We start from the raw sequence: 24430 nt of genomic DNA on the forward strand, positions 1-24430 counted from the left end.
TACTACTAAAAATGGCATAAGAAAATTTCTTAACCCTCAGATTTTTCCAAACAGCTGTATCATTCTGCTGAGCTTCAGTTGCTAAATACCTACTGCTTTGCAGCTGCATTAGCATCTTTATACTTTACCACATACAAAAACTTAAAATGAATATGTCAGATAACATCTATAAGATCTGTCATTGTTCATAAAAGAACTTTTTTTCTGTTGGCAGCTGTGATGGTGAAACAACTAAACAAACTGGGATTAGCCAAAAACAAGCAGAATACAGTTCAACAAACAAACAAGACAGGCTGTGAAATGCTTTACAGACTGACTGGAATAAAACGACACTCAAGTTATTCCAACAAGAAGTGTTGAAGCTGAGCTGAACCTGATATTGTGCCAGTTTTATGGTTTTATATGTAACAATGCAGTGAAATTGGTTTTATGCTGGACATTCTTTGCATATTCAACTTTCTATCCTCTATTTCTCATGAAGTAAACATTCAAAACCTCTCTTTTCTTACTTTTGAGAAGACAGAACACAAACTACAACTAAAAATGTATCAAAAATGTCCATTATTAAATTTTGCTGAACAAAATGGTTCAGAAAAGCAGATCACTGACACTTGAGCTAAAAAGTGTAAGGTTGATCATTTTTGCATGTTTATTTCATAAGAGATTGAGGAGAGAAAGTCGAATATCCAACAAATGTCCAATTTAAACCAAATTTACTGCACAACTTTTTGGTGGAAGGAATTGTCCATTTTAAAGCACATTTGGTAGGATATTTGGAGCTTCTTTGCTTTGCTTTTTATTTGTTTTGCAAAACTGTTGTGTAAAAGCAATAGATTATATTTTCTATTTCTTTGAATGTTCATTATATTAATTAGAAGAAGAAAAATATTATTTTCATGATGCAAAAACAGTCTTTAGGGTAAATCAAGAGAAGTGTCAACCAGATAGCTGTTGAAATGCCCTAAAAATAAATAAATTAGAATCAGAATTTGTCTAATGGATGGACATTTCTTATCATTGTGCATGCCGCTGATTAAATAAAAGACTGTTGATTCAAACTCATTACGGCAAACAGCATCAGCACCTTTGGCCTGGTGAGCTTCTGGTATTTGAATAGCAAACATGGTAGTGCATTAATCAATACATTACTCAAGGTATCCTTATGATGAACATAGTCACGAGCACTAATGAAAAAATCTCTCCAAGTTATTTGTCTGAACTGCTGCCCCTCATGAGCCTCTCAGCAGCAGTCACACGGACAGCTAATTAAATTTCATTATCCTTATTTTTTTTACAATATCAAGCTCCTTTAACTCGCATTCAGGCTGCTAATGTAGAGTCGAAAGCTGGTGAGGAAAGAATTATCCAGGGTCCTGGTCAGCTGGAGCACACAAAAACAGTGCCTTTGCACAGGGAAGGACAACGTGGAAGAGAGAGAGATAGACAGAGAGAGAGGGAAAGAGAAAGAGAGGCTGAGCAAGAGAACAAGAGAAACAAGGGAAGCTTCATAAAGTGGGCTTTCATTTAATTGTTAGGCCCTCATGCTGGATGAATGTATTAATAATGCTCCAGACAGGCCAGTTAGCAGAGGTAATAATGAGTTACAGGTAATTAATTACCTAAAGTTTTAGTATTTAAGAGAATTAAGAAAATGTTCTTTTTATTATTACCTCTGGAGAAGTTAAACTTTAGTCATATATTTGTTTTGCTATGTTGTCCAAGCTAACTTATGTGTAATGTATTAGTTATTTGTATGTAATCAGTTATAATGTGTAATTACACAATACATCCATTTGCATTCCATTTGCATTCTGTATAAGGGCCAGTGACATGACTTTTTTCCAATCTTGAATAAATATTAATAAAATGTATTTGATGTAGAAAATGAATTGAAGGGATCCCTTCCATGGTGTGCACCTGTAAAAATTCTAAATTAAATACATTTTCAGAGATTTTTTTTAGGTTTAAAGTCAAAAATGTGTAAATAATGTAATATTCTTAAAATTTGTGCCATTTCAGACAACACCAACTGGAATTCACAAAGCCAGACTGATCTTAGATCAGATTCCTCCATATTAAGCTTACTGAATCAGAAGATAATATATTCTAAATTCACAATGCAGTATAGACATACACAGGCTTCAAGCAGTGTGAGGGAGTATGGATGGGGGGTTGGAGAGAGAATAATAATGATGATTTCATTTGCTTTGCTATAAGCCACAGCTTGGTCAGAACATTCAAAAACATTTTCAGAAGAAAAAAGACGCTGCCCAACACTACGGTTAATGTGCGCACACATCTCTTATAACATATGGTTCCAGACAGGGGGCCACCAAACATTTGTGTCCAGGGTCTTATGATATGATGATCGGGGCTTGGTGGCATCAAATGAAAGCATAAGCACTTTCAAAAGAATCCCTGTGCTTGTTTCAATAGGTTAGGAATGAGAAATGATTAACAATGAATTACAGCAAATGCAGTTACTCCTAATTATTTAACACGTCCACCATTATTATGCCGAACTATAGTTGACCCCATAATGACCCCTCGCTCTGCCCTCTTCCTGTGATCTTCTCAAATTAGAGATGCAAAGTGTGTTCAAGAAGGTATGGAAAGTGAACAAAGGGCAAAAAAAAGCATTTCCATTTTTCATTTGCAATGATGCTTCCTTGGACTCTTAGGTCATTTTTCCTTCCAGTCTCGCCTTCAGCTTCCTCATTACAGGTGATGATGTCTGTTGTACAAAGCACACTATAAATACAATTAAGCTGAAATGAATGTAATGGTTATTTCAATACTTTAATCTGATCTTGCAAATGCAATATTCATCTCTGCCAGTTACACAAATCCTTGGAAAATGCTCTGCATACCACACACACTACAGCATCAATAAATAAAGCATCAATGACAAAGATTAGTTGATGCTTTTACTCTGTGTTTGGTTTATGTAATTTCAAAAGCACATCAACAGAAATAAACACTTTGCAGCTTAAAGTGGTCCTGAAAACCCTGATTTAATCCAGTTATCACCCTATCTGCATCAATAACACCTTAGCTGTTTTAAATGGTTTTAAATTTTTTGCCATTTTGCAACATTTTGAATTTCGCCTCACTCTGTTTTTATAGAATTTACACATTTGCACAGTATCTCTCCTCTGTTTGGGCCATTATATTAGTGAATATTACATTAATATACAGAATGAGTGAGAGACAGAGAGGGTATATGAACTGATCTCTGTGTATGGTGTGTGGACTGTATTTTAATGCAAAAATAGAAAGATAAGAAAATACTTAGGAAATATTTTGCTGATCCCCATAAGAACACAAAACACAAAATGCAGGTTCCTTTGAAAAAGCAGCAAAGTATAAATATAAAATATCATAAAAGTTTATATACAAGTTTTATTTACTATTGTATTGGCATGAAGGTTTGTGTTGTGAGGGTCATGTTGAAGGTTGGTTATAGCTATAATACTACTGCACCAACATTTTTTTTACTTTTGGGTTTGAAACCTTTCTGTAGCCAGGGTATCAGTACATGTGGCTAAGAGCAGAAGATATAAGTTGCTAAAAGCAACACCATTTAAACTATCGAAAACAAATAACATTCATTGTGATTAGATTTACTGTTTTATGTGTACAACCCTGTTTTGAATCTGTTGATAAATGCAGCTACCCCAAAACTCTTGATATTGGTGCTTTTTGATAGCTTCTCAAGTTAGCTTCTCAAAGGTGCTGTGTAGCACATTTCAAAACATTTCCATTAAAAAAAGCATTGTATTTTCTTATTTCCTTTGATTTCATATAGTTATATAAGTGAACAAAACAAACTTCCTCAGATTACAGTTACGAAGGCTCTCAAGCATAAATGTGGCTCTCCTCTTTGCTATTGCTTTTGTAAGTTTGTCACTTGATAACTTATCTATAGACCACCCCCCCCCCCAAGTAAATTTCTATATACAGAGCAGTGCAAAGTAAGCTCAGACACCCCATTATTTATTTATTTCCAGTCAAAATGACCATTAAGTAAAAGATAATTAGATAATTAATACAAAGATTAGATATAAGGTAATCCAGTTACATAAGGAAGGGACAAGTCAAAGTAAAATCAGCAGAAAAAACAGGATTTTATTAAAAGATACAGAGAAGATGGGACTCCCAAAAACCATCCAAGACCTGGGAGAGGACCAATACTGTCACCATCAGATGAACAGTACTTAAAACGTTTGTCTTTCAGACAAAATCAAGCTCAATTGTTGCTTCAGATCTGAAAAAAATCCATGTGTTTTTGTCCATCCTGCTACTGTGAGAAGACAACTCAACGGCTCTGAAAGGATTCTGTTATTAAGAAAAGGAAATTTGAAAATTAAAGGAAGAAACTGTTGGTGTTCTCAGAACAATGGACTGGCCACGCCAGAGCTCAGACCACATCACTGAATGTGTTTGAGATTATTTGGATCATGAAAACTAGAAAATGCAACCAACTTCTATAACAGAACTTTAGTTTCTGACTTCTTTTGCATTTTACAAATTGTGTGTGTTTGGTTGTATTGCATATATATCAGGGTGTCCAATCTCATATGCAGAGGGCTGGTGTGGCTGCAGGTTTTCACTCCAGCAAAGCAGGAGGTCACCAGATGAAATATTTGAAGACTAAGACCAGCTGATTAAAGTAGAATCATGTGTGCTCCAGCTTGTTGGAGTGAAAACCTGCAGCCACACCGGCCCTTTGTGGATAAGATTGGACACCCCTTGGACAGGTCAGGAACTGATGTTGAATGTGAAGGCCTGACTCATAATCACCATTCCAATTCATCCCAGAAGTGTGCAGTGGGGTTGAGGTCAGGGCTCTGTGCAGGCCATTGGAGTTACTCACACCAAACCCACTAAACCATGTCTTTATGGAGCTCACTTTGTGCACAGGGGCACAGTCATGCTGGAAAAGGAGAAGGACTCCCCCAAGCTGTTGCCAAAAAGTTGGAAACATAACTGTCTAAAATGTCTTTGTATGTTGTAGCATTAACATTACCCTTCAATGCAACTAAGGGGCCTAGCCCAAATCCTGAGAAACAGCCTTAGGTCATTATTCGTCCTCCACCAAACTTTACTGTTGGCACTGTGCATTCCAGCAGGTGGCAGTAGCTAGCATCCTCCTGGCATCCACAAAACCCAGATTTGTCCATCAGACTGCCAGATAGTCCAGTGGCTGCATGCTTAACACCACTCCAGTCGATGATTGGCATTGCGCATTTTGATCTTAGGCCTGTGTGCAGCTGCTCAGCCATTGAAACCCATTAAGCTCCTGATGCACAGTTCTTTTGCTGACGTTGCTTCCAGAGGCGGGTTGTAATTCTGTAGTGAGTAATGCAACAGAGGATAGGTGCTACACACCTCAGCACAAAACAACCTCGTTCTCCGAGTTTGTGTAGTCTACCAGTTCATGGTTGAACTGCGGTTGCTCCTAGACGCTTCAATTACAAAATAATAGCACTTACAGTTGACTGGGGCAGATCTAGCAGGACAGAAATTCCACAAATTGACTTGTGGCAAAGGAGGCATCCTGTGACAGTGCCATGTTAAAAGTCACTGATGTCTTACTGAATCATACTGAAATTTGGTTGTTCTTCATTATACAGCAACTTATTGCCTTGAACATAAATGTCTTGCCTTTTTCTAATTCTGAACAATGTATGTGTTTTTCAGGTGTATGACCACAAGTACATGGCTGTTTTAGATGGTGTGGAGACTGAGAGCATGATGGAGATCGACCCTGCTGAACACATGGAGATATTCAGAGTGGGCAATGGCACTGATGAGGTCCTGGAGGTCCACGATTTCCAGAATGTAAGTACTGTCCCACAATCTAGCATTTTCATTTTGTTTTCAGAAGTTTGCTTAACATTTTACAACCAATATCTGAGTATTAACCAATTGTCCAAAAAGAAAAGCACAACAATACAAACATTTAGTTTCTGAATCATTTACTTTAGTGGTTGGAGCATTCCCACAGAAGGGAGTATTTTGAATAAAGGATGTTTCAAGTCATGACACACAGTACACTCTCTGTGAGGGCAGCACCCCTCTTGTCACTGGGGTGGTACCTTCAAGGGTCCCTCTCAGTACCTTTAGTCAGGGAACATAATTGTACCATAATCCATTGAAATTATATTTTCTAAGTTGTATTGACTCCACACACCCCGTCTCATCTCCAGGCTTTTTATTTTATTGTTCTGTTTTAAAACATTAGGTAATAAAAAGATACAAACATGTAGTTTTCCACTGAGAAAAACTTATTTAAGTTCCACAATTGGACCTTAAAATCACTGTTGTACCTTTGAGGGAACATTTACATTGTTTGTACCTTGATGAACAAAAAGTGTACCTGCAAAGCACCTTTATTTCTAACAGTGTAATGCCACCTTAAAAACAACAAAGACAGTGCACAGGGGCTTAGGATGCAGGAGAAACACCATCTGAAGCAAAGATAAAATCCCTATGGACACTTGGTCTCTAGGAACATAATGAAAAAACATCATATATGACACAGTATATCATTAATTACACATTATTGGGTGAATTTTTATCATACTTCAGCAAATGTTTTATAACTGAATCATCTCTAAGCGCATTTCTCAAAGAGTTTTTCTCAAAGAGAAGCAGTAAAATTGCACAGGAAAGCACAGAATGACTAAAGAGTAAAAAGGAAGGCCATATAGATGGCGCAGAATGTGGCCATCTTGGCTATTTTTCTGCAAAGCCCTGTAAAAAAAAAGCTACCTGAAAGCTACTTCTTCAAAAAACTAGAAATATTCCTGCTCGACTGTGTCGAGGCAAGAAGAAATGCATAAAGCATATGTAAGAGCACATTTGATGTTGAGAAAAGTCAGCCTGAACGTGTCGGCAGTGGAGCCTGGTTCTATAACTCAAAATAGTAAATATGTAAAATCTAAGTGCTATAACATCTGGTTTTTCTTCTGAACAAATGTCAAACATGTCCACCAGGTCCAGCACAAATGAGGAGCTACTGTTGACAGTGTAAAATAGGTCTTCACTATGATTAAACTATGTTCTGAAAACTATCCCTTAGGGATGGTTTCCTACACAGATCAGAGTTTATGCTGGATCTGCAGCGATCCTAAGAACTGTTGACACCCTCTGGAAAAATGAGCAAAAAATGTGCTTTTGAGAAAATAGTTCTGTGCAAAAGCCCACTCATTTATTTAATTTCCAGTCAAAACTGCCATTAAATACAAATTATTCATTTTTCAGCATCAGAAAAAAGCAGAAAATGCATGCTTAACAGAAAATTGCACAGAAGACTCAATAACCAAATACACTATTTGGCCAAATTTTTGTGGACACCTGCTCACCTAATGTTTCTTCCAAAATCAAGAGTATTAAAAAGGAGTTTGTCCCCCTCTGCTGCAGTAACTCTACTCTTCGGGGAAGGCTTTACACTAGATGTTGGAACTTTGCTGTGAGGATCTGACTGCATTCAGCAGCAGGAGCACTAGAGAGATCAGGTATTTATGTTGGATGATTAGTTCTGGATTACAAACGCCTCTCCAACTCCATCACTCTAGAAAACGCAGTTCCACTGCTCCACAGCTCAATGCTGGGGGGCTTCATACCCCTCTAGCCTACACTCAGCATTGTACATGGTGATCTTAGGCTCATGTGCAGCTGCTCCAAAGCATCCTCTTCTATTGTCAATGCTTTTCTATGGAGACAACACAATGTACATTTGAACTACTGTGTCAGTAGTTAATGCTGCTGAGTTTACTAATATGAAGAGGTGTCCACAAACAAATGTGTATAATGCATTCTTTTCAGTATTTACTGTGTCTACTGTTTGCCTTTATTACAGCTGCAGCTTCACCTTTCAACCCTAAGTCTTAGAAGTTGGTTGCATTTTCTGCTTTTAATGATTCATAATGATAATTCATCTGACTCCTTCTTTAAGTAAGTGGATTATCTTCTATCTGATCTTCTCAGAAACATCTTCTTTAGCCTTTTTTAGTGCAAATGAGAAAGAAATGTACAGGGCAGCTAAGGCTTGGGTAGTTGCTTGTGTGAATGTTGGTAACCTAATGTTATTGACTCTTTTGAGAACACATTTTGTTGGGAAGACACAGCTGTAAACCACTGGTTTTAAGATTGGAAGGATGGAGGAGTTAAATTGGCAGTGAAGTGCACAAAAGTAAAGAGTGGACAAATTAATTTGGTATTACACTTAGCAGTGCAGAAGAATGTTTTGTAATGTTGGTTGTGCTTTGGACCCCTTCCCAAAGTGGATGAATCTGATGATTGTGACCGCAATGAATAAGAATTCAATGAAAACTCAGTCAAAACTCAGTGAAGGACATGTCTTCTAAGGATGTGAGTGAATTGTCTATTGTTGTCATCATATCTTCTTCAGTATAATGTTGATTTTGCATTTGAAACCTAAACATTGAGAACTTTTTTGTGAGTCTGTACATGTAGGACATGGTCCAAAAAACTCACACGGAGATCAGACCCGACGCCTCAGACTTTAATAGTATTATTTCATGTACGAGGTGATTAGCAGCAGCACCATATTTTTATATTTGTACACCATGTCTTGTCTCCTGAATATGTAAATGTAAAGGTTTTATAGTAATTTAATGGTTTTTAGTAGTACCTTCACATCATGTGGAGATTCTTCACCCTTACAAGTCATTTTAAAAATGGCTCTCTGAAAAACCATCCATTGAAAGGATTTTAGGAAACTAAATTTTGTTTTTCTATGATGCAAATAATACTTCTTGGCAGTTCTTTTAAGAGAACTGAAATTTCTTTTTCTTTCATTAATTTCACACCACTAAAAGGTTAAGTTTTCTTGTATTTTTGAGATCAAGTTGATAAACAGTATACATTTTGTAGCCTCTTTTGCTCATCTTTACAGAGGGTGCCAATAATTCTGCAATGCACTGCAATACCATTTCCCCCATTGAACATTCTTCTCAGTGCAGAATGTCAGCTGTGTTTGGGAAGCCACCGCTGAGTGTTTGTTTTCTCTCTGGCCGACACCTGAGCTGGCAGTGACAGGCGAGCAGGGGGACCGTGCAGGTGGCATTGTAGTGACTGGGACGGCACACTCTTTAACCTTCTCCAGCAACCGGAACGCCTTGTCTCTCCTATCACACAACTGTTCAATAGAAAAGCTGTTTCTGTGCGTGCCTACATTTAATCGGGCTAATGGAAAACATGAATTTTATCACTGTTCCTTAAGTCACATCCTTTCCCCATTTCTTATCCCTGTAATGAAGTGTCTCTCCTTCATTTTCTGGTTGACCAGGCACAGCAATCATTGCATAGCATCAAAAAGATTGTCCCTTCCTCTGTGAGGCAGCATGCCATTGGTGAAGATTGAAGAGCAATTAATCACAATAATTTTAGGCATAAACAATACACTTTTGTGGTTATTTGATGACACTTTGTTGCATTTACTGATCAGCATAGCTGGATATGTGGTGTGTTCATTCTTATCATGCTGTGAACATATGGTTTAACAGAGATATCTGCGGCAGCAGGAGGAGAGCGATTTTCTATTTCTGTGTCATGAATTTAGATGTGTTCAAATTTGCACTAGATGCAGCACATGTAATAAGAGTAGAGAAATGTACTTGTTCATGTTCACTAATCCATGTAGGGATGTGACCAACCTGAGATCATGAACATTCCATAATCTGTTTTCAATAAGCTATGGCATATTGTTTTTCTCTAGTGTACAGAGAAGAGATTGCAATGTAATAGACTAGCAAAAATATGTAAGATATGTAGCATTGTTTACGATACCATCAATAGTTTTTTTTTCCACTTTCAACTGAAAATCCATGCAGTCTATATGACAGACTGTGATTGGTATTCAGGAAAAACCTCTGCACTTGTACCAGCCCTTGATTATGCTGCTATACGGCAGCCTTAACGTGCTTTTGGTGGACTAAAATTTGTTTCTTAGCTCGCTATACCTGCAGGCTTTATATCCTCATCTTGTAAAACCATCAAATGGCATTACTGCATGATCTGATATGTTTTTAACAATAAATATTTTGCATACATTAATTCCTGCTCTATAAGTTGTGAAAAGTAACATCAGACTGTCTTGAAGCAAGAAGAAATACCTAAAGCATATGTAATAGTATATTTGATGCTGTGAAAAGTCAGTCTGAATGGGTCAGCTGTGGAGTTTTTTTTAACTCTAAATCTATTTTTTTTTTTCTGAACAAATATCATCTCTGTCCACACAGTCCAGGATAAATGAGGAGCTCCTGTTGACAGCGAAAAATAGTCCTTCACTTCGATTAAACTACGTTTTGAAAAGAGTCCCTTAGGGATGGTTTCCTACACAAATAGATCTGCAGTGCTCTCAAGAACTGTGGCACCCTCAAAAACATTGGGAAAAAATATTTTTAAAAAAATAGTACTGTGCAAAAGTCTACGCTTCCAAAGTCAAAACGTACAGCTTTTTATTTTGAGCCACAGAAGAAAAGCAGAAAACATACCATATATTTAACATTAAATCACACAGAAACTTTACCTATTAAATATTAAATCAGATTTTTCAGTACTCAGTATGTCCAATCTTAGCCTTTATTACAGCTACACTTTTAGGAGACTTGCTTCCTTTTTTAAAGAAATGTGAAGGGATATTTTTCATGCTTGTGGTAAACAAGTTCCGTTTAAGAAGGTAGTTGCATTTTCTGCTTATCATAACCCAAGCAATCCCAATTACAAATTTATCTCTCAAAGATGAAAGCTATAAGTTTTCCACAGGTGACTATTTCGTTGTCTAGCAGGCCTTGCACAGTTCAGTTTCTTGCACAGGTGCTCAAGTTCAACCAATTGTTCAAAGATATAGAAAAAATGGGACTCCTAACAACCATGCAAGACCTGGTAGACCACTAAAACTGTCACCATCAGAAAAACAATACTTAAAGCTTTCATCTTTGAAGGAAAATCAAGCTCCACTCATGCTTCAGATCTGAAAAGATTCACAGGGGCTTTTCTCCATTGTTTCACTGTGAGAAACCTATGGGTCTGAAAGGATGTGCAGTTGGTAAGAAGCCGTTACTGAGTGAAACTGCTGGTGTTCTCAGAACAATGGACTGCACACCCCAGAGTCAAGACCTCTAAATCATTGAATCAGAAAGTTAATAAAGCAGAAAATGCAACCAACTTCTGAAACTAAACTTTGGAGGTGTGAAAAAAAAAATCCCTGCAGATTTCTATGAAAAACTGAAAGCAAGTAATATAGGCAAAGCGGGGTTCACACTAAATACTGAAAAAATATATTAGGTTAATATATGTAAGTTTTCTGTTTTTCTTTTGACACAAAAAAGAAAAGAGAAACACTTTTACTTTATGGCTGCTTTGACTGCAAATTAAATAAATGAATGGTGGTCTTTCACACATTTCTGTACATAAATATACACTTTTAAATAAAAGTGCAACAAAAGGTTTGAGTGATGCTTTAGAAGAACCACTTTCAGTTTCCTAAAAGAGAATCTTTTTGTAAATGTGATGTGTGAGTGTGAAGAACCTTTTAAAAGTTTAAACTTTCACATAAATTAAATGTTCTACACCAATGTAAAGGGTTTTTCCTAGTATATTTTACATGGTTTTCTAAGAATTATCCATGGAAAGGTTTTTTAGGAAGTATGAAGTATGGTTTTTCAATGGCATCATGCAAAGAACCCTTTTTGGCAAGATTGTAAGAATGTTAAGAGTTTTAAATATAAATTAATCAATCTCACAATCTCCTGTCTTTTTCTTTCTTTATTGTATGCTATGAAGGGAATCACTGGTATCCGCTTTGCAAAACACCAGCGGTGCTACATCCGGACCCAGACCAAGGTGCTGCCCAGGCTGGCTGAGGTGGAGCTGAAGGATGCAGAGCTGGAGGTATGCTGAAGCTTGCCTTGCCTAGGAGCATATCTTCCAGTGATGCGCTCCTAAAGACAGAAAAACATCATGAATTTTGCAACAGAATCAGCAGAAAAGAGATGTAAGAGCTGCAGAATAAAATTTACTCCAGCCTCGATCACCCCCCCGCCATACCCACCATCTCATCTTCCCTTCAACACCCCCAACCCTTTGCCTCTCATCTCGCCTGCAGCATTTTCCACAAAAGTATAAACTTGGGTCTCCAGTGCCCGTGAAACCATCAGAAAGTCCACAAACCCATAACCCCTTTGTGGCACACATCAAATGGTGTTTGCCGTCAATCCTGATCTAATATTAATTTTTAATCATCTCCTCTGAAGGCTCAGCCCAAATAGCCTTAAGGAGAGAGTGAGGTCCTTCGGAAAGGTAAGCCATTAAAATGGTATTTGAAGATGTTTGCTCCGTAAATTTCACTTGACTCAGGGTTGAAGTGATTCATCTCTCTCCTCGCGCTTTAATGGCTGTCTGTGATGCTTCGGCAAGAGTGATGGGCCAAATTCTATCAATCAAACGCCCAATTTATTGGTGTCGCTGAAAATAACACGTAGCGTGCTATGTATTGGAGTCTCTTTCAGATATGGTTTTAGCCTCATCCGTCTCATGGTTCATATTTACCGGAGAGAGCGAGTGAGAGAAGAGATTAATCTCTTGCACCTTCTCGTGCGGCAGTGCAGATAAGCAGATCCATTGTCGTCTCAAGCCCTAAATATCCTCTTTGACTTTATGAACAGAAGGTGCATTATAGACGAAAAACAGCATGCAGTTTCTCTGCCTCCTATTTTTAATGTCTAATCCATGTTTACAGATACTAATTGCGAAGCAGCTACCATATGTCGATGCCATTTTCCTCTTTTCGCACATTGTGAAACCTAATTAGACTTTTCAGTTCAGCCTTATTTCACAGATGTGAAATCAATCAGAGTGGGCCAGCAGAGGAGACAGAGACTGGGGGAGGGGGGGAGGGGGGGAGGATGAGAGGCACATGGACACGTTGTGCAGGATTACAGCAGGCTGTGCTGACTACTAACACACATCTCTCACACCAGGAGCAGATTCCGAACCATGATCTCTCGTTTCAATCAGACCACAGACTAAACTCAATGTCAGAACGCTCCTAAGTTTTCTAAGGTTTCTGTGGGAAGGGAAAATTAACCCAGGTTTGCCTTACATTCCTACCCGTTCTAAATCTTTCCGAGCGCTAAAATAAACTTGGCAGTGATGTGGAGGAATCAGCTGCCAAGTGTTACCAGGAAGAAAAAGAATGGGAGAGAGAGAAAGAGAGGAAGGGACAGAGAGGTAGACAGAGCATGAGAGAGAGTGAGAAAGGTAGTGAACAAGTAAAGCAGCAGGTATGGGTTAACTCCAGCCTTATTAGCTCCGAGTGCAGGCTGGCCGCAGGGCATGCGAGAGTGCTCTGCGACCACACTGCCTCATTGCAGCTCGCTGCAAAACAATGCAGGCTGAGGAGAAACTGCATACGGCTGATAAGGAAATAAAGCGGCCCCTGAGTGCATCCAGGTGACAAACATGAATGGTTTGCTGCCAGTATTTTTACAATTTCCAATTTATTCAGCCAAGAAAATGATGAAAGAGGTAATCCTTGTGCTTCCCTCCAGTTGCCCACCGCCTAAACACAGCCGATGAAATCGCAGCCCTCTTTCCAGCAGAGGCCAGTGTCTCAGGATAAGTTTCCTTTCCTATCCATTTCTTGCTAGTTTTCTCTTTATTAGGTAGTTTATACTGTATGTAGGACCATGAATTGCAACAGGGGAGGGAAGGAGGGGGGTTACACAATTCATTCTGTAGCATGCATAAGAAATTGTCATGGTCTTTATGTAGACCTAGAATAATCATTGGAAGTGGAAAAATTTAAATGCATCTCTAGAACTAGTGTGGTATATGGAATATACTGATTATTTTTGAGGTTATTTATATGGTTATACACTGAATTGCCATTAGGTACACCCATCTTGTACCTGTACTCATTGGCTATCTATTCAGGTACACAGGTAGCACGGTTCAGAAATGAGGTTTAAAAAAAACTTAATGCGTTCCAGCTCTATTATGTTCTTAAACCAGTTAAGACAAAATTAAAAGCTGGTTAATTCTGTTTCCTGTACATAGGCCATATGTAGACCTAATATATACAACTAGAACTAGTAGATTTGCACAGCTATTAGAGCTGAGAGGTAAAAAACATGATTTCTGTTCTGGCACAATTATGTTTTTGGTTTCATTTTTGTTCCTTACAGTACTGAAGCCTGCTTTGTAGGTACTAACTGTAGCCCATCTGTTGGTATGCACAATTTGTCAGCAATACTGCTGCACCTAATTTATGGGTAACACTACAACGCACACTACCATACCACTACCATGCCAGTATCACTGTGCTGAGAATGGTTCTCTACCCAAATAATATCTGGTCAGTGGTGGTCCAACAGCGGTCCCTTTCCGTTGATGGACATAGTAGAGGGAGGCTACAATAGATGGGCTACAGTCAGTAATTGTAAACCTATTACATGTGCACCTGCAGTAAATTGTATAAACTGGCAACTCAGTATATGATGGATATGTGATCTAGTGACATAAAGTGGAATATCATGAATCACGATCAGAGAGCTTGAGGCACAGTGCTTTTCTCCTACAGTAACCTCTTTCTCTACGTGGAACTTTCTCAATCAATAAAAGAGTGAAACAAATGATCACTGAGCACTAACATTCACAATCAGGGTGCGGTCATCATGCATTCTGACTACATGTGGACCAGAATGTTTATTACTCCTCTTTGCTTCTGCGATGACCTTTGTAAGTCCCTGGAGAAACTCTCCCCTTGAGTTTATTGGTGTAATTTCTCAAATATGCAGTAAAAGTCCTGTTGCAGGATCAGTGGCCTAACCTCTATTTACTTGTGAGGGAGGCGTGCTTTGCTTGAGCAGTTAAGAGGGCCAATTAAAAAGGGGGCTGTGTGCGCTGGCGGCCCTGGTTTTAATTTCAGCTTAAAACAGCAGCCTTTGCAACGCTGGCACGGGCTGTCCTCCAAGTCATCATTAGTTTAGCGTGATGTTGGCGGGGTGGGGGTGGGGGGTGTTAAGAGTCAGAAAACTGTGTCAAAGGGAGAAGCAGAGTGGGTGCTGCTTTTAATCAGGCGGAACTGGTGTGGATTCTACCTCGCCACAGGTCAGTGCGGTGTCACTTAACAACAAACAAGACAGGGTGCTGAAAATGACTTCTAATAAAGCACAAGCAGCATGATGAAAAAGAGAACTGAGAAAAGGGGAATGCGACCTAATATAAATGATAGTAGCTCGAGCTATAGCCCCAGGATTCTACATCAAGCTTAACTAATGTGCAATTAAGCTTTAGACTGGGAGAAAATCACCTTGTAAAAACATTTGTCAAGTGAGCCTTTCCTCTGTTCTCTCTGCTAATTAACAAGAGAATGGGAGGAGAGTTTGTTTTGTATTTGTATTTACATATGCTCAGGCTAAAACAAACAAATATTTCATGAGACTACATTAGCCAAAGTACTTGATATATCTCTATTAGACAGAAATGACATGGCTTCCCTATCATTAAGCGATAATAGTTTACTTTACAGCTCATGAACTACAGTATGAACAAATTAAACATGTTAATAGTGTATAGTGGGGGAGGAGGAAGGGGGCAGAAGGACCATGCAATAGGCTACTCTACTTTGTCAGTAGAACTACACAATACATCAGTCCTCTCTGCGTGAACAGAACACAGTTAAAGTCATTTTAAAGTCAGCCTTTTTCCCCTCCAGTTGCCTTTACAATTAAAATTGAACACCACCAGAAAGGGACAAGGATAGAAAGAGTCTTAAAAAATGTGGAGAACGGCTATAGTCTGAGAGAGAGGTCAAATGGTATGTTGCAGCAATGGCTGGCCGTTAGTCTTTTTCCCTCCCGGTGGACGTAAATGGTGCAGGGTAAAGGAGTGAAGCACAGTCCACAGCTGTGTGCAGACCAGGATTGTAGAGGCTGAGACTGAGTGTTATGTATGTCCTGTCTACAGGTGGGTGAGACTGGGGAGGTGGACATGCAGGTGGTGGACTCTCATGTGTGGATCCCTGCTGAGCAGCCCATCACCAACAGAGCATTCCTGATCAACTCCAAGATCTGGGAAATCTGTCAGGATCTGCCCATCCACTGGATCCACCCATCTTCTCTTACAGGTACCTGTTCTAGGTATTGCTCTGGAGCTAGCTAACTTCATGTCCAGTGCATCTTTTATATCAAGGTAGAGGATCTTTCTACATGTATCACAACTTCATTTGTATGGTCCATTGTGAATGCTTTGTAGCTTTGTATGCTGTTACTAATTTACATTCAATTAAATATGTATGAACATCACATTAAGTTTTGGTCAGCACTCTACCCCTAAATTTAACACTCATTCTAATCCTAACCATAACCAACCATATCCAACATCTAACTTTATCCCTAGCCATACTTTCTCTGTCCCTAACCTTAAAGAGGCATTCCAGCCTAAAACTAACGTTTACTTTGTTATGGCCTTACTGGCTTGTTATAACTGAATTTTGGGAGGAGGACCAGTCTAATGCCCTATAAATTCCCACCCTTTACCTTCTGTTTCCTGAGACATAGTTTTCACAGTCCCCTCCACCACTTCATCTCCTCCCTGTTCCTCAGTCCCATCAGTCACACCACAGTTAAAAAGGGGGGTCCAGACAGAAGCTGCCTAGAGCTCTGGCCCAAGTTCCCAGAGTTCTCTCCTCTCCCTTAATCATAGTCTTCCCTCATATTTCCACCATATGAGGAAGGCACGGTCTGAACTCGCAAATCACAATTTTGTATTATTTTCATCCATCAGTGTTCTCTTACTACAGTACCCAGCATGCATTAGGGAGATAGATCACACAACCACTGAAAATCCTTACGGCACTCAACAAATCCTGACTGCAAACCACTACAGTCTGCAATTTAGTAAATGCACCTGTGATGCTAGCTTGCCTTGTTGATATAGCACTAGCCTCAGTTGGTCCTCAAACATTTTCTTTGTTAGGAAAGTATAATTTAGTTAAAGAATTAGCCAGCTAGTGAAAGTTTCAAACAGCCCACTCCAAAGCACAAATTTACTACATAATCGAAAGTATTTTTTCGTGATCCTCAAACTAGGAAATCTTAATTCAGAGACCACTGTATCACCACTGTAAGAAATGAATAAGCATGATTACAATAGATGTAGCAACGGTTACATTTTTCTCAAACTCAAACAAAAACATCATCCTTGCCCAGGGTTGTCAAACTGTGTTCCTCCAGGGCCACTCATCAGGTAATTAATAGGTTGTCATTAGTTGATTTTGGAGAGTTAAAGCAGGAAAAATGCTACTTTCTGTAAAGCTGTGGCCTCGAAGGAACCCAGTTTCTCACTGCTGTCCTAACAATGGTGCTAATTTTAACCCAGAATGAACTGAGAAGAGTCAACTGAACATTAACAATTTGAACATCTGCAGATAGGGCACTATCCAAATAAAGGGGCACCCATATCATACGCAGTAGTCCCAAGTGAACTTGACAAGTGAACAGAAGCTTGAGGCAGATGCCGTCATCTTGCTTTCCTTCATGTTGTCTCTTGCCACCGTATGACTTTATGCTCCAGTCCAATCCAATAGAAACAAAAAAGCTATAGCTATGTTTATCATGCACAGTGGAATGAGGAAGTTCTTCAAAGGTCTCATCATCTTAGTTTGTTTTAATATTCAGTGTTTTAATATAGTTCATTAGTTCAGATGAAAGCAGTAGATTGACCTATTTAGCAGACACTTGGAAAATGTTTATGAAGGCCTGAATATGCTTATCTCCAGTTGATGTGGGTGATCTACTAACCTACTATCACTGCTAAGTTTTCCTCATAAGGATACTACAGAAGAGTGATGTTAAACCAGGGAATTGAAGCAGTACTTGAGGAAAGCAAGAAGCAATATTTCCATGAGGCACCATGTATGTTTACTAGCTGCATAGTAGCTTATGCCAATTTTAGACTCACATCCCTGTCTCCTGCCTGTTTCCCGCTGTGCTCCAGATGCTGAGTTCCATGATGTGGAGGATGTGGAGGATACGCACCACACCCCAGACGCACAGGCTAGGGGAGCACGTCAGGCCAGGGACGTCATGGACCAATTGCCAGTAAATGACTATGTAAGTACGAGGCTTGAGGCGCTGTAGGAGGAGACGTGCCCAGACCACTGAACTGGATATTCATGATTCTTTTTTTCTTCATATAAATCGTTCATTAATTGGAGCCCCCTATTCCAACTCAAAACAGACTGTGTGGACCACAGGGCATTGGAATTGCTCTATATATCTGCTTAAATCAGGCCAGTTCACTTAAGACTCCCTTAGTGTCTGGCACTTAATGGAGAGGGATATTTAGCCTTCAAAGGCAGTGGAGTTCCCTAAAGCCCTTGCAAGAACCTTTCTCGCTTCTTCTTTTTTTCACTAATGTGGTGAGAGATGTACAAAGAGAGCCTCCCAAGGTCACTCATTAATGAACAGATAAATTTATTAACCATGCTTTAATTATCAAGGCAAGAAGAACTGAGCAGCAAAACAGTGGATTTTTATCCCCTTAAAAGGGAAGATGATGCTCAGTCATTAAATAACCTTAGCTTCTATAGCTATGGTATATTCATAAACGCTTCTAAAGCCTCCTACACATCACACACCTAACAACACCCCCATAACCGCAGTCTAACTCCTATGCTGAGACGAGGCACAAGAACGAGTATGACAAGAAAGAACCTCAGAAAAAAACAGGCACATTTATCTGTAGAGGCCCAGGAATGCTTTGCCTGCTTGCCTCGTCCAATTGCCAGTGCCTCAATGTTTCGCATAATTAAAGCAAACCCAGAGATGAAACCCACTTCGTCTTTTGAAATACCTCTGCTTCTATCAACTGGGTAATACATACCAGTCCAGCCAATTCTAAGGCCAGACGCAGGCAGGTTGTGTTTGTGGGCCGAGTGATAACAAAGGCCTTTGTGCGCGTCAGAGGGGATGTGGCTCCTGGTAATTGGAGTCTGGAGTCATGTCGATACCGGTAGGAAGCCAGATATTCTAGACCTTTCAGTGTAGCATAGGCTTCTACCCTTCTTTCGCTGCACCACTGGCCTTCAGGCTGCAGCGGGGGGGTTGGGGAAGTGGGTGGTGATGTTTTTCTCATTCAATAGGCCCATACCCATCACGGACATTTTATAAATAATCATCAAAGTTCCTGTGACAGAAGGCCTGAGATATACGAGGCTGACCTTTCCCCACCGCTGCCATGCTGATGCACTGCGCGCCAGCACGGTCCTGGATATCTTTCAAACTGGATAACCATCATCCAGCGGTGCTGAGAAATTGCATCATGGTCCTTGACCTACATTCTGAGGATAAGCTCTCTAATGATTGGGCCAGAGTCCAGTTGGCCGTCAGACTCGTAAGCGTTCTTCTGATAGCATTCGCTGCAGTTGCTGATGGGACACATTGTGACCCCATGTCCCATCTCGAGCCGCTCTGGTTTGCACATCACTGATTAAACACTACTGCCTAAGTATCAGGCAGGATTAGGCTGATAGGTACTCACATACACTGCTTTTGTCAAGGAGCCATTGAAGAGCACTTAACCAAACAGTGAAGCAACTTTAGATAACGTGGAGTTCCTTCCACGTCTGCACAAAGATCCATCCACAAAGAACTGATCATTTCACGGATGAAAGCATATGTGATTCAGTGAGCATCGACAAGAGAGGAGCATGTGTTTGACATCTTGATTAGTCCTGACGTAAGATAATGAGGCATAAGACATGTTTAATATTCACCGGTTTAACAGTATGTGTCTGTGTAATGAATCTCTGATGTGTGCCAATTCAAAAAATGACAAGACATTATGCCGTATTATAATAAATGACCAACTAATTGTTACACTCACTTCAAAGGGAACATATCCTGCATTTTTCTTGTTTTTATTTTTTAACCTTAAAGGTCTACTTTTAAAATTCATGTGAGTTTATATAATTGATTTTTACATTAATTTCTTTTTATCTCTTTAAATAGCCTGTTTTTTTGCTGTGCTTTTAAGACAAATATTTATAAATGTGCATGTCCTGTATTGTGCCTCATCCAAAATGCCTTCAGAGCTGAAGCACTTTTGAAAAGTGTGAAAGGGCAGAGCTTAACTGCAGTAGATAGATACTGTGGTGTGAAAAAGTATTTTTTCCACATTTCTTCTATTTTTGCATATTTGTCACAAATGTTTCAGATCAAAATATTTTTAAAATTAGACAAAGATAACCCAGGTAAACACAAAATGCTCTTTTTGAATGATAATTTCATTTATTGAAGAAAAAATTATGTTCAGCTGTACCTTGCCCTATGTGAAAAAGTATTTGCCCCTTAGCTACTAAATCACGCAGTTAACCAAATTCAATTGACTATTGGGTTCAGTCTTACTAGCCACACTTAGGCATGATTATTGCCAGATCTGTTGAATCTAAACATCACTCTGGCAATATGTAGCAAGCTAGAAGGTCTCCAAAAACAGCACACAATGCCACATTCTAAAGAGCTACAAATACAGATGCGAAACAAAGTCTTTAAAATCTAGAAATGGTTACAAAGCCATTGATAAGGTTCTGGGACTCCAGCAAACAACAGTGAGAGCCATTATCCACAAATGGAGAAAACTTGGAACAGTGGTGAAGCTTCCCCGGAGTGGCCGGCATACCAAAATTTCACCAAGAGCGCATTGACGACTCATCCAGGAGGTCAGAAAAGAACCCAGACAAACATCGAAAGAACTGCAGGCCTCACTTGCCTCAGTTAAGGTCAATATACACAGTCCCAAAATAAGAAAGACACTAGGCAAAAATGGCATCCATGGGAGAGTTGCAAGGTGCAAACCACTGCTGACCAAAAAAGAACACAAAGTCTTGTCTCATATTTGCCAAAAAACATCTAGATGACCTCCAAGACATTTGGGATAATATTCTGTGGACTGATGAGTCAAAGGTGGAACTTTTTTGGAAGACATAGGTCCCGTTACATCTGGTGTAAAGCTAACACTGCATTCCACCATAAGAACATCATACCAACAGTAAAACATAGTGGTGGTAGTGGGATGGGCTGTGGCTGCTTTGCTTCTGCTGGACCTGGAGGACTTGTCATAATAGAAGGAACCATGAATTCTGCTCTCAATCAGAAAATCCCAAAGGAGAATGAAAAAGAAAAGAAACAGAATTAAGGTTTTGGAGTGGCCAAGTCAAAGTCCTGACTTGACTACTCCAGTGGGCAATGGGTTCACATAGTCAAAGTCAAGTCAAGTCAAAATTTATTTATTTAGCATTTTTTACAACAGGCATTGTCACAAAGCAGCTCTACAGAAAAATCCAGGTCCATGCCCCCATGAGCAAGCCAATGGTGACAAGGAAAACCAAAGACCAAAGACTCAAAAGGGAAACCCATCTTCTTCTGGTCAACACCGGATAGTAAACAACGTTAGTACAAAATAGGGAAAAACAGGTGAAGTAATGGTTATGATTAAATAGTTCGAGTCTGTGCAGCAGCAGCAGCATCATCAGAAAGGTCAGCTCATGCAGGCAAGGTTTGCAAAGCGTTGTACAGCGAGAAGCTCCATGGTGGTCAAAGGCTGGCATCAGATCGCACAGGATGGGCAGTTGTTCAAATCGGCAAAGAAAGCACACGCTAGTTCTGTAAAGAGTGACTGATCACAGTTTACAGTGTTAACAGAGTGCAGTAGAGACTCCGGCAGGTCTAGCTATTACAGCAAAATAGGTTTAGAATAAATCTTTATCTTCAGTAAATGGAATGATCATTTAAAAGCTGAATTTTGTGTTTACTTGTATTGTCTTTATCACATATTAAAAGTAGTTGGAAAAGCTGGAATATTTAAATCTGACAAATTAGAAAAAATAGAAGACATTGGATGAGGGGCAAACGCTTTTTCAAAGCACTGTGTACGTAAATGTGTTAGTTCTAGTGACATCACAGAAACAATATATTCAAAACGGGCTGTTTTTTCAGCATAGTTTCCTTATAAGGACCATATTGACTGTGTAGTGAATGGTATGATTTGAATGTTTTACAATGTTTATGTATTACTTCAATCTCCTTTATTGCAAAAGAGTGAGGGAAAGTTGGTTTTATGGGGCCTTTCATGAGGGCTTTAAATGGCATTACTCCTGTCTGGATTTTAACAAATGTAAAAGAACCGTGATAAATGTGTGGCACAAAAAAGGTAAATGCTGCACTAGTAGCAAAACGGGCTTTGTTTGGTACAAAGTCACAGACATTTTCCTTCAGCATTTCTCGTCAGTGCCATCTACATCTATGTGAAGTTTCAAACATGAAGTGATCAGTTTGTGTTTTTTAAACAGTTTCATGAGATCACTTTGATTAATTTGCCTCTAAGGAACAATACAATTCTTTGTCTGCACTGTCTAATCACATTTCATTTACCCGAAATATGTACTCCTCTTATTTTCAGAAAACGTAGAGCTTTCATGCAGCCGGGGGCTTTCTGCACGGACCTGATAAAATAATCACTAGCGCCCTGACAGCCTTTGTGCTCAACCCATAATGAATTCTTGCTCAACACTGAAGACCCCAAACCTGACAAACATTATGAATCAGTAATTGCCTACATGCATTTGTCAGAGTAATAAATCAAACAGGATAGGCATCGTCCTGCTTTCTCTTACTGTAGTCCCTATCATTAGCAAGATGTAATTTTCAGTCCATTCATCATAGTTTAGTGGGCTCTGAAAGATTCAAACGTGATGTGAATCATAACGACTCTATAGTACGTGAAAACAGTGGGACATGTCACCAGTTACCTTTTACCAGGGCTGTGTGCTATAAATACAAGGCTGCATGATATTCCAACAAGAAGTGTTGTACTTCTGGGTCCTGCTAATGGAAGAATGAGGTTATTGTTTGGAGAACTGCTCTTCTGCATATGATTAGAGTAGGCCTAGTTATGATATCAAAGTGGATGGATTAGGATTTTTATGCTAAAAATGGCAGTCAGAGATCATAGTTAAGTGGCTGCGATTGTTTAATGAGAGTCGCTCTGATATTTGTCACCTTAGCTTCTGGCTCATTTTAAAAATGACCTCCCTGTTGTCACATTCATAAACAAGCTATGAAGAGAAAGGGAACAATGTGTGATTGCCAAAACAAACACATTCCACTTTTCTGTCTCTAACACATTTAAGGCCCAGTTAGATTGGGTGCTCTTTGTTACCTCAACCAAAATCTTGAAAAGATAAACAAAACATCCAGGCTTACAAAGAACAACCAGTTGAATTTAATATACATACATGTTAAAGGTAAAGTGTGTAGCAGAATAAGTAGATTAGATTTTGACCAAGAAAATTAACTTTTGTTGGATGTTGTAATGTCTTGATTCATCAAAATACAAACAGAAGTATCATCTGGAACTGGTATTCATCAGGATAGGACTCATTTGTAAATTGCAGCCATCTGAGATATCAGTACTGCAAAGTCGCAATAACGATTAAGAAACGATACATTATCCATCCATGTTGTTAACATATCCTGAAAAGCAGACAGATGTTGCACTTTGTTTCTATGTATTCCTCCTTTTATTGTTTACTATAGGTGTATGATTATCCTTAATTTCCTTTCAGGCGAGACAATCTTCTCATAACCATCTCACTCCCTCGCACTCATTTGCATCATTTGCATTATGCTGGATGCCTCATCTGCGCATCCCTCATAGATCAATGGCTGTTATTGGCTGTACAACAGCAGTTTTTAATCAGAGAAATAGCGTCACTCTGTCTCAGAGGAGCCCTCGGCTGCCAGAGATTGAAATGCAGTCAGACGAAACAGTGTCGAGTCGAGGGTGCTATCTGCTCTTACAGTTAGGCGAGTGCGATAGAGTTAAGTGGCACTTCTCCGAATCCATCTCGGTGCAGCTGCCTGATCAAAGGCATGGCACTCAGCCCTAGGTAATCTGGAGAGGGCATGCGCTCGCCATCACAATGGAGAAGGCCAAGGGCCATTAATTCTACCCAATTTACCTTTTGCCCAGCTTTCATTTAGCCTCTTCTACAAATTCACATCCTGCCCAGGAGAGCAAATAAACGTATCCTTGTTAGGCGATCATTACTTTGCTAATTGCTTTAGGAATGTGCCATCTACTTTCAGCCAAGGTCAAGGCAGGGGGCTAGGTTGTGTGTGTGGTGGGAGGTTGCTCTCATTTATATACTCAAATGACAAGGTGCTTGCACTCAGCCTGGCATACCCGGATTGGGCCTGCAGGAGTGGGAGGGTAGAGATGAAAGAAATAGTGTAATTATCTGAGTGGCTGGCAGTGTCAAACTCCCTCTGGTTGAGAATGAGCAGGTAGTAACCAGAAAGGGCCTTATGGATCAGAGGCACAGCAGTAGCGT

The 24430-nt window shown here is 39.5% G+C and overlaps 1 protein-coding gene across 1 annotated transcript in view; it reads left to right on the forward strand.

The window, feature by feature from the left end:
- tnmd (tenomodulin) overlaps positions 1–24430 on the forward strand; it is a 52578-nt gene that overhangs the window by 26106 nt on the left and 2042 nt on the right. The window contains exons 3-6 of the mRNA XM_036568930.1: positions 5704–5844; positions 11818–11925; positions 16003–16162; positions 18034–18149. Of these exons, the coding sequence (XP_036424823.1) occupies positions 5704–5844; positions 11818–11925; positions 16003–16162; positions 18034–18149 (525 nt within the window). The remainder of the gene's footprint in view (positions 1–5703; positions 5845–11817; positions 11926–16002; positions 16163–18033; positions 18150–24430) is intronic.

Source organism: Colossoma macropomum, unplaced genomic scaffold (assembly GCF_904425465.1).
Source record: "Colossoma macropomum unplaced genomic scaffold, Colossoma_macropomum, whole genome shotgun sequence".
In the NCBI taxonomy this organism is placed as follows: domain Eukaryota; kingdom Metazoa; phylum Chordata; class Actinopteri; order Characiformes; family Serrasalmidae; genus Colossoma; species Colossoma macropomum.